The sequence below is a fragment of the Stegostoma tigrinum genome, chromosome 36 (genome assembly GCF_030684315.1).
Source record: "Stegostoma tigrinum isolate sSteTig4 chromosome 36, sSteTig4.hap1, whole genome shotgun sequence".
In the NCBI taxonomy this organism is placed as follows: domain Eukaryota; kingdom Metazoa; phylum Chordata; class Chondrichthyes; order Orectolobiformes; family Stegostomatidae; genus Stegostoma; species Stegostoma tigrinum.
In genome coordinates this window covers 5034793-5050673 of record NC_081389.1, presented here as the reverse complement: position 1 = coordinate 5050673, position 15881 = coordinate 5034793, and the positions used below count along the sequence as shown (strand labels likewise).

The window sequence follows — 15881 nt, the reverse complement described above, 5'->3', positions numbered from 1 at the left end:
TGTTAATGTCTTTCAACACGTCAGCAACTTTCAGTCTGGCCCAATGTTTTAGGCACTCAGAATTCTCCTCAAGGGAGATACCAAGCACTGAACTCCAGCAGTTACCCAGTGAGCTGGCCAAGCCCATCACATCACAAGGGTCAGAGGCAGCAGCCAAATAGAACAGTTCCAAGTGAAACCTCCTGCAATGCAGCATTGGCAAAATCAGGTATTTGAGAGGCATGCATGTATTCTACATTACCATTATACTACCAGCTCTTATTACAAAAGTAACACAGGAAAAGAAAAGAAACATCACACACATGTGCAAGTTTTTTCAGATTTTTGCAGGCGTAGATATGGAGCGTGCGTATATACACACACACACACACACACACACACACACACACACACACACACACAGACACACAGACACACACACACACACACACACACACACACACACACACACACACACACACATGCATCATCCATGACACATGCATAAATATGCAGGATTACTGAATATTACTGAGAAAAGAGCAGGAGCTTTCATTTTGGACAAATGCAAGAATGTCAAATTTCAAATGATTACACCTATTTACACCACTGGAAGAAAAAGGTGCTGATTAGTTGGCATGTTGACCCTGATTGGCTGAGGCATTGTCATGAAGAAAACATCCGGGAACACTAGGCTCCCCAAGTTTTAAATTCAAAAAGGCACAAGGTTTGAACATATTCCTTTTTGACTGCAGAGAATGGGTTTCTGTTTATGAACGTGTATTGCTTCCAGCAAGCTTGACTGGTTATCTTAAATTGTTATTTAATTCAGATATTAGCACACTAGAGCTTGTTTGAATTATTATCCAGTCACAGAATCACATTAAACAGTAGACATTTTGTTTCCAGTTTTGCTACAAGATAATTGAAGGCATGTGAGACGTGCTGGCTATACTATCAGCAGCTCAGTCAACCCTGGCTTACATTTTGGCAACTCACAGTGTAAGCTTTAAATTTACTGGTAATTTAATCCAGTGGTTATGGCACACCTTTCACCAGGATACGGTTTTGCTTGAATGGCAGCAACTCATAATGCAAAACCTCAGGAATGAAGCAAGTTCTGCACATCAATATTTTCTCACAGCTTTCAAAGGGTCATCACCATGCTAATCTAGGAAACAGGATGGGGCAAATAAACATAGCATGATCTCAGAAATAGAAATGACTGGAATGTCAGTCTGAGTGATATTGGTTGAGGGAGAATTATCAGATGGTGCATTAAGGATAATATCCTCTTCTCAGCCTCAAATCAAGACACAAATCTTCTCGTATCAGTATAAGAGGTGCAGTGTCATGTGAGAACCACTAGGGAGTGGCACTGTGTCAGATAAGTGAAATGACCTACAATTGCCACAAGGTTATGTGGCACAAATCAGTGAAAACTGAGTATTTTCACCAGCAAGGAAAGTTTTCAATAGCAATCTTTATAAATAACAGGTTAATTAAGCTATTAAGTTTAATGCAAACTTAGAGGAGGACCCTGCACGCTCTAACCTTGTTTAAAATTATTTCACAGGGTGTGGGCTTTGCTGGCTAGGTCAGCATTTGTTGCCCATCTCTAAATTGACATAAGAATTTGGTGGTGAGCCACCTTCTCGAAAAGCTGCAGTCCATGTGATGCTGATTTACTCCCCACCCCCATGCTGTCAGGGAGAAATTACTGGGATTTTGACCCAGCAACAGTGAGGGAACAATGAAGTTCGAAATCAGAATGGTGTGTGGCATGTAAGGAAACTTGCTGGTAGTCATGTTCCCATACATTCACTGCCCTTGACCTTCTGCATGATAGTTGTGGGTTTGGAAAATGCTGGTGAGTTACTGCAGTGCATTTTGTACATAATACACACCGGTGATGGACAGAGTGGATGTTGAAGGCTAATTGAGAAGACAAACTGGAGCAAGGAAGCTAGTTAATTATCCATCGCAGTGCTGTACATTGTAACAGTTACTCGTTCATAACATTCAAAATATAAAGGTAAATTATCCCCTGAAAGTTCCCAAATCACAAGGGTCCAACCAAAAACAAAATAAGTCAGAATCTGAGGAATTGCTTCTTCAATCAAAGGTTGACTCTCTCTTGTATTTGCTGTTAATAGGTTCACTACCAGCCTATCAGAAGCAAACATGGGACAAAGGCAGCCTCTTGGTGAAGCAGGATAGAGAAGTGGAGAGGCAGCGATGAACAGGGCTGCTGAGGTTGAAATATCAAGGATAGAGGCCTGGAGATGTAGACGATGGGTTGCAAAGCTGCTGAACCGGTTGGTGCATGGGGCAAAGCTTGCATCCTCAGGGCAATGTGAGGTTGGAAAGGATGTGAGGTACAGCAAAGGACCAGACAGAAGGAGGAGCCGCATGGGGGTTGAGAGAAGCTGAAAGGTAGAGGGGAAAGTGGCACCGCAGATGATGGGAAGAGAGGCTCCAAAGGAGTGAGGAACTGCAAAGGGAGAGAGGGGCTGGAAAGCCTGCAGAAGTTCAGGAGCTAATCTACTGGGAAAATATATGGATTATATTGTAATGAACACTATCTATCAGCTCATTTATTACTGAATAGTTTTAAATAATTAGTTTACATGCACATGTTTTTACATATCTAAGCATTTCCCAGACTGTGAATCATTTGAAATGCAATAATTATTAGACAAACACATAATGGCTTAGCTCATAGAATTACAGAATTGTCTTATACAGGAGGCCATGTGACCCACTGCAACTGCACCAGTTGTTTAAGCATTTTAACTTTGTGGCAATATCCTTACTTTTCCCCTTAATTTTGAATGCTGTTTCTTTTTAAATAATCACCAAATGCCTCTTGAATACTTCAACTAAACCTGCCTCCACCACACTTCCAGGCCATGCTTTCTGGAAACATCAACTAATCAGCATGTGAAAAGAAGTTTTCTCACTTGGTATTTGCTTCTTCTGCAAAACAGTTTAAAACTGTGCCCTCTGGTTCTCGATCCTTTTACAAGCAGAGACAGTTTCTCCTCACTTACTCTGTGTGGACTCCTCATTATTTTGAAAACTTCTACCGAATCTCCTCTCAGCCTTCCTCTCACTAAGAAAAGCAGTCTCAACTTCTCCAACCTTTTCTCATAATTTAATTGTTTCATCCCTGGAAACATTCTCGTAAACATCTTCTGCACTCTCCCCAATGGATTCATATTCTTCCCAATCTGTTTAGGACTACTGTAATACAGGATAGATGTATACACAATGCCCTGTACCTGGGCTCTAACAAGTTCAGCATACCTCCTTGCTCTTATAGTCTATATCCTGGTTATTGAAGCTTAGATTACTGCATGCTTTATTAATAGCTCATTCTACCTGTTCTGCCATCCTTTAATAATGATGTACTCATGCACCCTGGTTCCTCGGTTCCTGCATGCCCTTTAGAATAGTACGTTGTATTTTACATTATGTCTTAGTGTTCTTTGTACCAAAGTGAATCACTTTACATTTGTCTATATTTAACTTCATCTGCTACCTTTCCACCCATTCCACCAACTTGTCAATGTCTTTTTGCAGTCCTGCAATTTTCAATTCTCAAAGATTTGTGTCATCCACAAATTATGAAATTTTCCCTTGTACGGCAAGATCTGTATCATTAATATGTATCAGGAAAAGCAAGAGTTCCAATACTAACCCCTACAGAAATCCACAGCAAATCTGCCTCAAAAAATCCCATTAATGCCTATTCTTCCCACCTCTCAACCAGTTTTGTATCTACATTGCTACTGTCCTTTTTATTCCATGACATATTCTTTCCTCAAGTATATTGCATGGCATCGTATCAAATACCTTTTATAAGTCCACGTACACCACAGCAATCCTCTTCAAAAAGCTTCAGTAAGTTAGTTGGACATAATTTTCCCTGAACAAATCCATGTTTACTCTTCCAATCAATCCACATATTTCCGCATGACTATTAATTCGAACACAAATAATTGTTTCCATAAGTTTCCTCACCATTTAAGTGATCAGTGACCAGTCTGTAATTGCTGTGCCTTTCTTTACAACCTGTTTTGAACAATGGTGTAATGTTTGCAAATTTCCAGTGCCCCAGCACCACACCCAAATCCAGATTCAGAAAGGACAACTTTCAATGTATTAAAAAATACAATTCTAATTTTAAACTAGCTTACCCCTTATCTCACTGGGTCTGTAAATGCAGCTGCCAGAATTGCGCAAACCCACCAGGATAAAAAGGCGATAAAACCCGATGAACAGCAGCTATATCATCTATTTGACAACCAAATGCATAAGCTTGTATTGCTACACTATGGCGGTAAGAGGCAGTGTAATAATAACATCAGTCAAATTGCAAAAAACAATTCAATTCCAGATTTATTAATTGACTCAAGGGGCTTTGAATTGCTAGTCCATTACACCACCAATTCTCCCATGCTTTTGCAACTGTGATACAGAATCTCCATAGTCAGTTTTTTATAATTCAGAACTGGTTCATAAAGATATTGAAATGACTTCCGTTTTAGGAGCTGAACCTCTCCAGAAAGTTTCGTAAGACAATTGCACAGTGCCTGCTGCCTGAATTACCTCATCTTTCCTGAAATATTGCACATGAAGACAATGTTGCCCTTCCGGTGGCAAAATGTAGACACATTCTCTTTTTAAGAGAGTGGTTGCCCTGTTCAGTCTAAAGGGCAAAAAGGCAGTATAAATCCATGAGACAAGATGTTATCCTGTTAAACAACCAATGTGTCAGCACAAACTCATCAACTTCACCTACGTAAAGAAATAGAAAGGCCCAATTTTAACTCAACTATTGCCTCGTGGAAACTTGACCAAGTAAGAAGCTGTTAAAAGTAAAGACAATCAATTTACCCCTTTAAAATTCCTCCGTACCTGACTGCAACCTGTACTTTTGAGGTATCAACTAGATCAACAGCAAGAATGAAACAAATCCTTCCTTAAGTAAACAAGTTGGGCCCTGCTCACATCACTGGTCCTGACCACCATGGTAGTGGGAGACCAGAGCAGGTGTAGTAACAAAAGCCTCACGGGCTGCAAAATCTCTGACTCCCAAATTTCACAGAACACCTGAACATTTAAGGAATGGAACCCCTCCCAATGATAAATTTTGCACTGTTGTGATACAGCCTTCTCGGTGCCACCTGTCTCATCTGGGGCAAGACAGCTATGTTCCTGAATCATCCTGCCCAGGGTACAGCATTGAACTTGTCATGGAGAAACAAAATAAATTGGAGTGATCTTGCACAAATTGGTCACTGACTTGACACATTGGTGGGAACAAGACCAAGAGATCCCACTCAGGTCACCCGTCACTCCCTAGGAGAAACCAGCTGCACAGAAGTTCACATCAGTTATCATCTTTGCAGCCACCAAGTGAAGATGATCTCTGACTTCTGCAGTACTGAAGTCCTGCTCCAGCATCTGGCATAGTTCCATCACACAAAGTTTGAAGAGATATGCACCCTACTCTGACACTGTGCTTTGATCATCCCCCACAAATGGCGTCAGGGCCATAAAACCCCAGAGCTGAAACCTCTCCCTGACGTACATGCTCCTTGCATTCCACTGCTGTTAGTCTTGGGCTTGTTTTCGTTCATTTATTTTCTCCTTCTTGGGATGGCTGCCACAGCAACCAACATCCTACCAGCGGCTAAGCACAAGGCTCTGCTTTAAACAACCTATACCAAGTACATCTAGAGCAAAAGAGATTCTTATATTTCAGAACCGTGGGTGATGGCATTCCATACAGGTGAGGGCTGTGCACACTCCTCCAAACAATGAAACATGCTGGACCGCAATAATGGGGCCCATGTCTCCATTCAGCTTCAGCCTCAGCATGTGCACCAAACTGGTGAAGGTACCATCCTAGCTGAGTGACCAAAACATTGCAATTAAAGGGAGTGCATGAGCTCCTGACCTCTTTCCATCTCAGATCTGCATCAATTATTTAACCTTTCACTGCATTCAGTGCAGACCACCACTAAGATCATGAAACAATGGTCTCCACCTCTCAGCATGAAATTCCCCACTCCTCTGGCAGTGATTCCCCTACAGTGCCTACAGGCCTTTCTTGCACCCTCCTCAGTGACTGACAACGATCACCAGGACTATATTCATGCCAGGCCACTGATCAACTTCGGCAAACAGCCCCTACTTGACCAGATACCTGGCCACTGTCTTTGCTGCTGTTGACTTTATAGGACTGAGCATTCACCACATCCTGAACTCAGACAGATTCCTTGTCCTGGACCATGGGCAATATGTGGGACCCCCTTACAGGCAGCAGCCCATTCCTTGAGTGGGCCGATGACTAGCCTCCACCCACTTTCAGACTTGGTCATTTGGTTAAATGTGTCATGTATTTGCCATCCAGGCAGCTGGCGTATACTATTGATGTTAGATTGCTATCTCTGTGTTCCATACAGCAAAATGACCCCCACCCCCCAGACAGATCCCTACTGTCAAACATGACATGCAGCTTGTCACTATGTCGACACAAAAGACATGTTAATTCAGTAGTACTGATAGTCTTTGGCACTGGCTGGGGTGCCAACACATGGCAAGACAAGTCATGGATGTTGTGGGCATGAGGGCAGGCACAAAATGAGCCAATGCTAAGAGAACAATCAATCAGCCCAGGGATGCAGGCTGGTTCTTGCCCCCGTCCTTGCAGCAGCCTTTCAATATTAGTTGCTGGTACATCCTGCAAGATAAGTCTGTGCTTCCTAACCATCTTACAAGTGGATCACAGAAGCATCATAATCATTGTGAGAGGTTGACAAATGTCGGGTGCCAATGTCCAATGACAAGGCAGCGTGCAGATGGTGACCATGGATCATGCTGTTTGTTGTTGAACAACATGGAGGCTCCTTGAGCTGAAGTACTCACTCTGATCTGCATGTCAAGATTTCTCAAAATCTAGCTTGTTTGACAAGATACAAAGCATGTCATGGCTATTTACAAAAATGTTATCAGGGTTGAAAATTTAAGCTATGAGAAAACATTGAACAGTCTAGAGTTGAAGAGGAGGATGAGGGATTATTTAATCTATGTGTTCAAATAATGAGAAACATGGATAGAGTGACAGGGAAATCTTGTTTCCTGTAGGAAAGAGATCAGATATTGGAGTTGCAGATTTATTGTTAATGGTAGAAGGATTAGAGGGAACATGAGGAAAATGTTTTTCGCTCAAAGTGGTCGGTGCCTGGAATTTCCCCATTTTGATATTTGAAGAGAAACCTTCGACTCACATGAAAAGAATTTGGATCAGCATCTGAAGTCTTGTAACTTGCAAGGCTATGGATCAATTGTTTAAAAGTGGGATTTAGAATGAACATTTAGTTTGTTCAGCTGATGTAGACACAATGGGCTGAATGGCCTCTTTTTGTGCTGCAACTTTTCTATAGTACTAAAGAAATGCTTTTGACAATTTTGAGACTGATTGGCAGATGAGGTTTAATGTAAAACAGTCTGGTGTCTACTTTGGTAGGAAGAATTGAAAGGCAGACTATAATTTAAGTGGAGAAAGACTTCAAGAAAGATGCAGCAAAAAGCATCCTGGTGTTCTTGTGCATGAAACACGAAAACAAGTTACAGGTACAACCACAAATTAAGAAGGCAAATGGAATTTTGACCATTACTGTTCAACAGTTAGCTTTTAAAAATAGAGAAGTCTTGCTACAGCTGTGCAGGGTATTGGTGAAGCTGCATCTGGACATCTACAGATAACAAAGTGTGGAGCTGGTTAAACGCAGCAGGCCAAGCAGCATCCTAGGAGAACAAAAGCTGACGTTTCAGGCCTAGACCCTTCATCAGAAAAGGGGGATGGGGACAGAGTTCTGAAATAAATAGGGAGAGAGGGGGAGGCGGATCGAAGGTGGATAGAGGAGAAGATAGGTGGAGAGGAGACAGACAAGTTAAAGGGGCAGGAATGGAGTCTGTAGAGGTGAGTATAGGTGGGGAGGTAGGGTTCTGCAGTTCTCATTATCTCTGGACATCTACATACTGTTTTCATACGCATGCTTAAGAAAGGATCTACTGCAATTAAAGACAGTTCAAAGGAGATTCACCAGGCTGATTCCTGGTATGGGCGCTTTGACTTATCTAAACAAATAATGCTTTTATTCATTAGAGTTTAGACTGTAAGACTTAGGAACAGAAATAGGCCATTCAGCCCATCAAGACTGCTCCATCATTCAAATAGATAATGTCTGATCTGATAATCCTCAATACTTTCCAACCATTTTCTCCATAACCCTTAATTTCCTTACTGCTTAAAAATGTCTCCCCCAACCTTGAATATACTTAATGACCCAGTCTCAACAACCATCTGTGGTGAAGAATTCTACAGATTTACTATGCTCCAAGAGAAGAAATTCATGCTCATCCCTGTCCTAAATGTGCAACTCTTTATTCTGACATTATGCCCTCTAGTCCAATACTCCCCCACAAGGGGAAACAACCTTTCCACACCTACCCTGTAATGTCCTTATGGAATTTCGTACATTTCAATAAGGTTAGCTCTCAGTCTTCTATGCTTCAACAAATACATGTCAAACCTACACAGCCTCTCCTCAGTTCCTCCATACCTGGTATCAGTCTAGTAAACCTTTGCTGGACTGCCTACAATGCCAGTGTATCTTTCCTTAGATAATGGGTCCAAATCAGTTGACAGTTTTCCAGCAATGGTCTGACTGGTGCCTTGTACAGTTTTAGCAAAACTTCCCCTTTTTTATATTTAAATGATATTCAATTCCTTTATTAACTGAACATAGAACAGTACAGCAGGAACAGACCCTTCAGCCAATCTCTGTGTCAACCATGATCTATTCTAAACTAATCCCACTGGCCAGCATATGGCCAAATCCCTCTATTGCCTGTCTATTCATGTGACAATCTAAATGTCTCTTAAATTAACTGTTTTCCTTTTGATCTTCCTGCCACAGTGCTTATCTTTATATTTCTCCACATTATAGTCCATCTGTCAATATAATTGTGCATTCTTATGGCACACCACTACTTACAAGTTGCCATCCTGAAAATGTTCCCCTATCCCAACTCTCTGTCCTATTAGTTAGCCACCCTTCTACTCACGCTAACACTGTCTCTGATACCATAGGGTTTTTGCTTTATTAAGTAGTCTCATGTGTAGGACCTTATCAAATGATTTCTGAAAATCCAAATATATTATGTCAATGGCTTCCTCTTTATCTATCCTGCTTGCTACCTCCTCAAAGAATTCACATAAATTTGTCAAGCATGATTTTCCCTTCAGGAAGCCATGCTGACTCTGTTTGATCATTTTAAGCATTTCTAAGTGTCCTGTTATTACATCTTTTATAATAGATTCTAACATTTTATCAATAGCAAACGTTAAGCTAACTTACTTGTAGTTACCTTGTTTTAGTCTCTTTCCCTTTCTAAATAAAGGTGGTACACTTGCAATTTTCAAATCCTCCTGGGTTTTCCAGAATCTATGGATTCCTGAAGATTACCACCAGTGCATCCACTATCTCTATAGTTACTTCCTTTAATATCCAAGTATGAATCCCAGGACATCCAGAGACTTATCAATCTTTAGCCCCATTTGTTTTCCTTCCACTTTTTTCTCTTGTGATAGTTATTGTATTTATTTCCTTTCCTCATTTTGCTCCTTGAATATTTAGTAACTTTGGAATGCTAGTCGTGTTTTCTACGTTGAAGATTGATGAAGAAGTCATTTTCTGGTTACCCATTTTAATTGTTGGTTTTCAAATCTTTGCCAATCTTCTAGCTAACTATTAATTCTTGCCACATTGTTTTTTTTCCTTCAATCTGATGTTGTCCTTAACTTCCCTGGTTAACCATGGTTGGTTGATCACTTTCTTAGAATCTTTCTTCCTCACTTGAATATGTTGTTGCTGTGAGCAATTAACGTTTTTCTGAAATGTTTGTCGCTGTTCCTCAACCGCCTTGCTGCTAAGCTCCTCCCCAGTATAGTCCAGCCAACTTCACACTCATTCCTTTGTAATTACCGTTATCTAAGCTTAGCACAGCTGTTCCTGATCCAAGTTCCTCCCTCTCAAACTGCATGCCAAATTCTACCATGTTATAGTTGCTAGTTCAGAAGGGATCTTTTACTCTGACATTTATTACACCAACCTCAGACCCAAAAAAGCCTGATCTCTGGTCAGATTCACCAAATAGGAAACTATCACAAATACACCCTATGAGTTCTTCCTCATGGCTTCTCCTGCCAATCTGACTACACCAATGTAGATTCATCCATGATTAATATACTGCCTTGCTTGATGTATGCACTCATGATCTCCTGATTCATTCTCCATCCCACCATATAATTACTTTTGGGGTCTATTGATTACTCCTACCAATGTCTTCTTTTCATTTTGTTTTACTCAGAAAAATGAAGGATGATCTTATTGAAATATACAAGATTCAAAAGGAGCTCGACATAGTGAATGTTGAGAAGCTGTTTCTGCTAGTGAAGCTATAAAGAATTATAAGGTAATTGTTATGGAATAAGGCCTTAAGACATAGAAGCAGAAATAGACCATTCAGTCCACCTCTGGTATTCAATGATATCATGGCTGATTAAATAATTCTCAACTGCACTTGCCCACATTTTGCCTAGAACCTTTGATTAAAAATCTATCTCAGCCTTGAATATACCTATAACAAGGCCAGTGCCAGTTTTGTGGTCAAAGTTGAGAACAACTATTAAAAATCCCAAGATAAAAGACATTATTCAGGCATACAAACCATTGAAAATATTTTTAAAAATGAAACACTTTAAAATTTCTATGCATTTCCAAGGAGATTTGAGAAACATGAAACCTTTTGAGCCAGATTCCTCAAGGAGTGGACACCTCATGTTGATAGCCACTCCAGTCAGGTTTTTTTTAAATAGGAAGATCAGAACTCTACATTTCTGAGGAGATTTCACTCACGGCTTTCTCAGAAATGTGAGGACATACTCCCAATAATGAGAAGTAGGGTCTGGCAGGGATGTCTGAGACCAAATGTAAGGAGAGAACAACTGTACGTTATTGGAATAAAACTTTGACAAGAAAAATGTATGCCTGGACTCTGTCTAACTAAACTTTAACCTATGGTGTTCAATGACATGCTGCAGTGATCAAAACCACTGCCCTGTCCCCCCTCACAGTGCATGCAGTTTAGGTTTCCCTGTTCATCATCATCTGTATGGAGTTCGATGGATGAAGAGGAAAATGTTGTTCCAGGCTGTATGAACAAAACCCCTCCACAAAAATTGCAATCTGCTGTACAAAAAGGGTGTGACTGTACAGGGTACAAGGTCTTTTACTGAGCAAGCTGCGACATGGAAAATATCAGAGTTGAATGCGGTTTCAGCCTATGCCACAACAAGCCACTAACCCTAAACAAAATAACAAATAGCATCCTCTATCATGGCATCTTAGCTCCTCATCCTCACTGCAAATTTAAACAATGTCATTGACACCTTTTCACTGGAATTGTAGCCAAGGCATTTCCATCACTGGTTTCTCTTTCCATGCTTGGAGTTGCCCAAGTATCTAGTCTTAGACACATTTCATTCTCATCCGTAAAATTATCTGTAACACTATCTGCAGATTTAAGAGCAGTTTTCACATGTATGACACAGAGATCCACCTCTCTGCCCATTACCTGTGTTGTCACATGTGAGTCACCAGGTTTGGCAGTTAAACATTCAGAAACATTATGTATTTCATCATTGGCCCTCACATACACCGTGACTTCACCGCTGACTCCTTTCCTCTCCTTGACCATGACACTCAGGCTTGTTCAAGCCTTGATAGAGTTCTTCACAGCCTAACTTCACAGCCACAACCTCACATGCCTCCGACCCTGGATAGGCTTGATAGCCACCCATACCTCTGACATGTTCTTTCTCAACTATTCCAAGAAAACACTTTAAAGAAACTCTAAAGTTTTCCTTGAAGCACAGTGGAATTGACAGTAATAACAGGTAGGGGCAGGCTGCCAGTCATTCATAATGGCAACAACTTATCCATGAAGCTGCATTATACTCTGGGCCAAACTGAGTGAATTATGAGGTAGAGCAGCAGCAGAAAAAGAAATAGAAGGAAACATATCCTGCATTCTGTATTCCATTACCCCATGAGACATTTTGCATCATGTGCCCAAAGTTCTGCATGCTGAAATTCAGCCTGTTTGATCAAGTGAAGGTCATTGATGATTTTCTGAGGATTCGGGGTAAACTATTTAGGATGGAGACGAGGAGACACTTTGTCACTTGAAGAGTGGTGAGACTGTGTAATTCATTACCAAAGGAAGCAGTTGATGCCAAAATACTGAATGTATTCAACAGGTGGCTAGATATAGCACTTGGGGCACATGAGATCAAAGGCTATGGGGAGAAAGCAGGATTAAGCTACTAAGTTGGATGATCAGCCACGATCATGATGAATGGCGGAGACATTTGGCTCTATCTTCTATGTTTCTATCCCATTTTCCTAGCCTTGCTGCCCTACATTGAATCCCCAATACCTCCAAAGTAAAATTCTCATTGCATGATGGTGGTGTTGGTGTATCGAACTTAAAACTGTGTTGCCATTCCCTAACTGTTTCTGTCACTGTACTTAGACCAAAAGGATCACAATAGTTCAAGAAGAAGACTACCACCAATTAGGGATGCTTTGCAACAAACGCTATCATTGCAAACAACATCCAGATCCTATGAAACAATGAAATTAGATTATTTGTGGAAAATGTTTCCTCTCAACAATGCAACTAGAAGTAAGAAACACAGTTTAAAAACAAAAGGTTTCTCTTTTTAGATGGAGTTAAGAGAAAGCTTCCCACTCTTTGATTGTTAATCTGTGGAATTCTCTTTCCCAGTGAGCGATGGAGACTGGATCGTTGAATTTATTCAAAGCTGAGTTAGAAGGATTTTTGATCGTCAGTAACTGACAGGATCAATAGGGTTATAGGTTCTAGTCAGAAGCTGGACGACATCAATGAGGGATAACATGGGGTGAAGCTGGATTAACACAGCGGGCCAAGCAGCATCAGAGGAGCAGGAAAGCTGGAAAGCTAACGACATCAATGAGGCTTGTTTTATTATTGTTTAATGGTGGGTAGGTCACCAATGGCCTCAGCACTTTTCAATCAAGGAAATAGGCATTCTACAGAATTCTTACTCTAATAAGAGAAAACTGCTGGGGTGAGGACAGAACCAGCCCCTGGGTGACATGATGCCCACAGCTGAATAATACTCCCCATCGAGACAGCCCCAAGCTGTACCAGAAACCAGCAAGTGCGCTTGAGCGTGTGCAAGCAGCTACAGAACAGGGAGCGGGGTGGCTGGTTTTATTAACACTACGCTGAACAGTGATTCGAGTGCAGAGGGGGTCTGTACAGAGGGGAATGTGTAAACTGAAAAAAGTTCCACAGCAATAGGAAATTGTATTTAATCTCATGCCATCGAAACACTCAATAAACAAGAACGGCTGCTATATGAAGCTTACAGGAACTGCTGTGTGGAGGAAATGGCATGCAGCCAGGAAGCAGAGACGAGGAGAAGGCGGTTAATAACAGGGTCCCCTCCCAACTTCACTAACCTTCAGTTACATGCTGCCCGCAGTTTCCGCAACATCTTGAATCCTTGTAATTAAAGCTTGATGCCCAAATTTCAGACGCAGGTTAAACTGGGATTCTGAGCTAACAGCACACATAGTCCTGTCACCAAAACACCCAGAGGCTGTTTGATGTATTACCTTCTCCCTCCCACCTCAGCATCTCTTGCATCTTCCCTCCTCTATCATTTGGGTATCAAAGCTGTTCAAACAAGAGCTGGGCTCTGCTGCATCCCAGGGACGGATTTCCAAAGGTTCCGACTCCGACGACGACACAGGATCCCACAGCCTTGGGGGAGGGAAGACTGTGAGCTCTCAGCCATTATTCCTTAATCCCTTAAACTCACCTCTCATCCTTCTACAACAGCAACAAAGACATCCTTTATTTGTTTCGCATCTTCCGAAACCTCCTTCGCAGCCTCGGGAGCTGGAATGACACCAATCCTGTTTGCAGTGCCGAGGAAAATCTGCATTTCTCCGGACGCACCAAGAATAATAAAACCTGCAGCAACCTGCTTTGCTCATCAGTCACCTTCCCTCCCCACATCACTTAAACCTATCGACTGATACCCGTTTTAAATATTTTTCTTTCACTTTTAGGGGTGATGGGGCAATTACCTTTTGTAGTCGCTGGAGAAGATGCCCCCGCTAGCCGGGTCGTGTCCATATTCAGGCTCCCCCAGGGACGAGCCTTTCTCGTCGTTGTAAGCGGGGCCACTCGACATGGTGCTGAACGGACAGCAAGCTCGCTCTCTGCGCGAGGATCTGGCGCGCAACCGACAAACAGTTGTGGGGGGGAAGGGCGGGGAAAGGGCGGGGCGACTCGCGGTCTTCTGTCGTTGGGAAGGGGGGCGAGCGTCCGAGAGAGAGCCACTCGCTCTGACGTCAGAGAGAATGTGGGGGGAAGGGCGAGCGTCGAGGCCGGTCACGTGTCGAAGGGGACGGACTCTCGAAGAAATGGCCCTCGATCTCTTTGGGAGGCAGAGGCAGGCACCATCACGCCATTTAAGAAGTACATAGGTTGACAGCTGAAACACCATTGGCATCCAAGGCTTCGGAAAATGGAACGAGGTGGTTTAATGGCCGGCAGTGGCACGATGGGCCGAAGGCTGTCTTTCCACGCTAGAAGATTTTATTTTGAAGGTGGACAAATTCTTGGGCAGCATTGGGGGCTGACAGGTGAAAGATGGGCATGAGGTGTTGGCAGAATTGTGGAGCTGAGGCTTTCAGACCAACCGCCATTTAATTCAGTGGTGAAGCAGGTTTCAGGAGCCGAATAGCCTGCTTCTGCGCCTGTTTGGCATCCAGGAAACCATTACTTTTTTATTGACCACCTCCTCATTCCTTCATTCACTCGCTTTACCTTCAATCTCTCTCTGATTCTAAGGGAGTGGAGAGGGCAGAAGTCACACTTCAGAGGGAACCTTCCTTACTGACCTTTTGCAACTCCAGAGGGATGAAACAATTTTAACAAAAAAAAGTAATTTGTGGAAATGAACATATTATTCACATTCGAGCACAGTTTTGAGTCCATCACCTCTTCAGTCCATCATTTATCATCATTAGGCCTATAGGCTTGAATGTTTTGACATTTCAAGTGCTCATCATAGTACATTTTAAAGGTTGTTACGTAATCTTCCTCAATTTATATTCCCACCAAGTGTATTCCAGGTGAAATTATGTTGCCGAAAATCCACTTTAAACATCTAGCTTTCATCTTAAACTGCTGCTCACTTGTTATTGACCTTTCTGACTTTATTACAGCCCTGATTCAAATGTAGACAAAAGTACTGACCATAAAACCACAAGATGTAAGAGCAAAATTAGGCCATTCAGCCCATCGATACTGCTGTGCCATTCGATCATAGCTGACATGTTTATCAATCTCCTACCTTCTCCCTGTACCCTTAATCGCCCCCCCTTACCAATCAATTTAAGAGAAGGTGACGGCTTAGTGATGTTATCACCAGTCTATTAATCCAGAGACCCAGGTAATTTTCTGGGGATCTGGGTTCAAAATGTGCCTTGGAAGATAGAGGAATTTGAATTTAGTTTTTAAAGAAATCTCAAATTAAGAGTCTAATGGTGACCATAAAGCCATTGTTAATCGTCAGGAAAAACCCATTTTTTTAGGGAAAGAAATAGAGTCATGGGATATACAGCATAGAATCAGACCCTTCAGTCCACCTTGTCCATGCCACAGATATCCTAAATCATTCTAGTCCCTTTGGTCAG

At 41.9% G+C, this 15881-nt stretch overlaps 1 protein-coding gene across 4 annotated transcripts in view; it reads right to left on the bottom strand.

The window, feature by feature from the left end:
• The window catches only part of LOC125446744 (AP-3 complex subunit beta-2), a 199705-nt gene extending 185250 nt beyond the window's left edge, over positions 1-14455 (bottom strand). For 2 of the 4 annotated variants that reach the window (XM_059640069.1, XM_059640072.1), the window contains exon 1: positions 14265-14455. In XM_059640069.1, the coding sequence (XP_059496052.1) occupies positions 14265-14371 (107 nt within the window). In that variant the 5' untranslated portion in view covers positions 14372-14455. Of the gene's footprint in view, positions 1-13993; positions 14099-14264 lie in introns of those variants that run through there. The other 2 variants (XM_059640070.1, XM_059640071.1) reach the window with 2 other exon arrangements.
• Positions 14456-15881: the final 1426 nt, after the last annotated feature.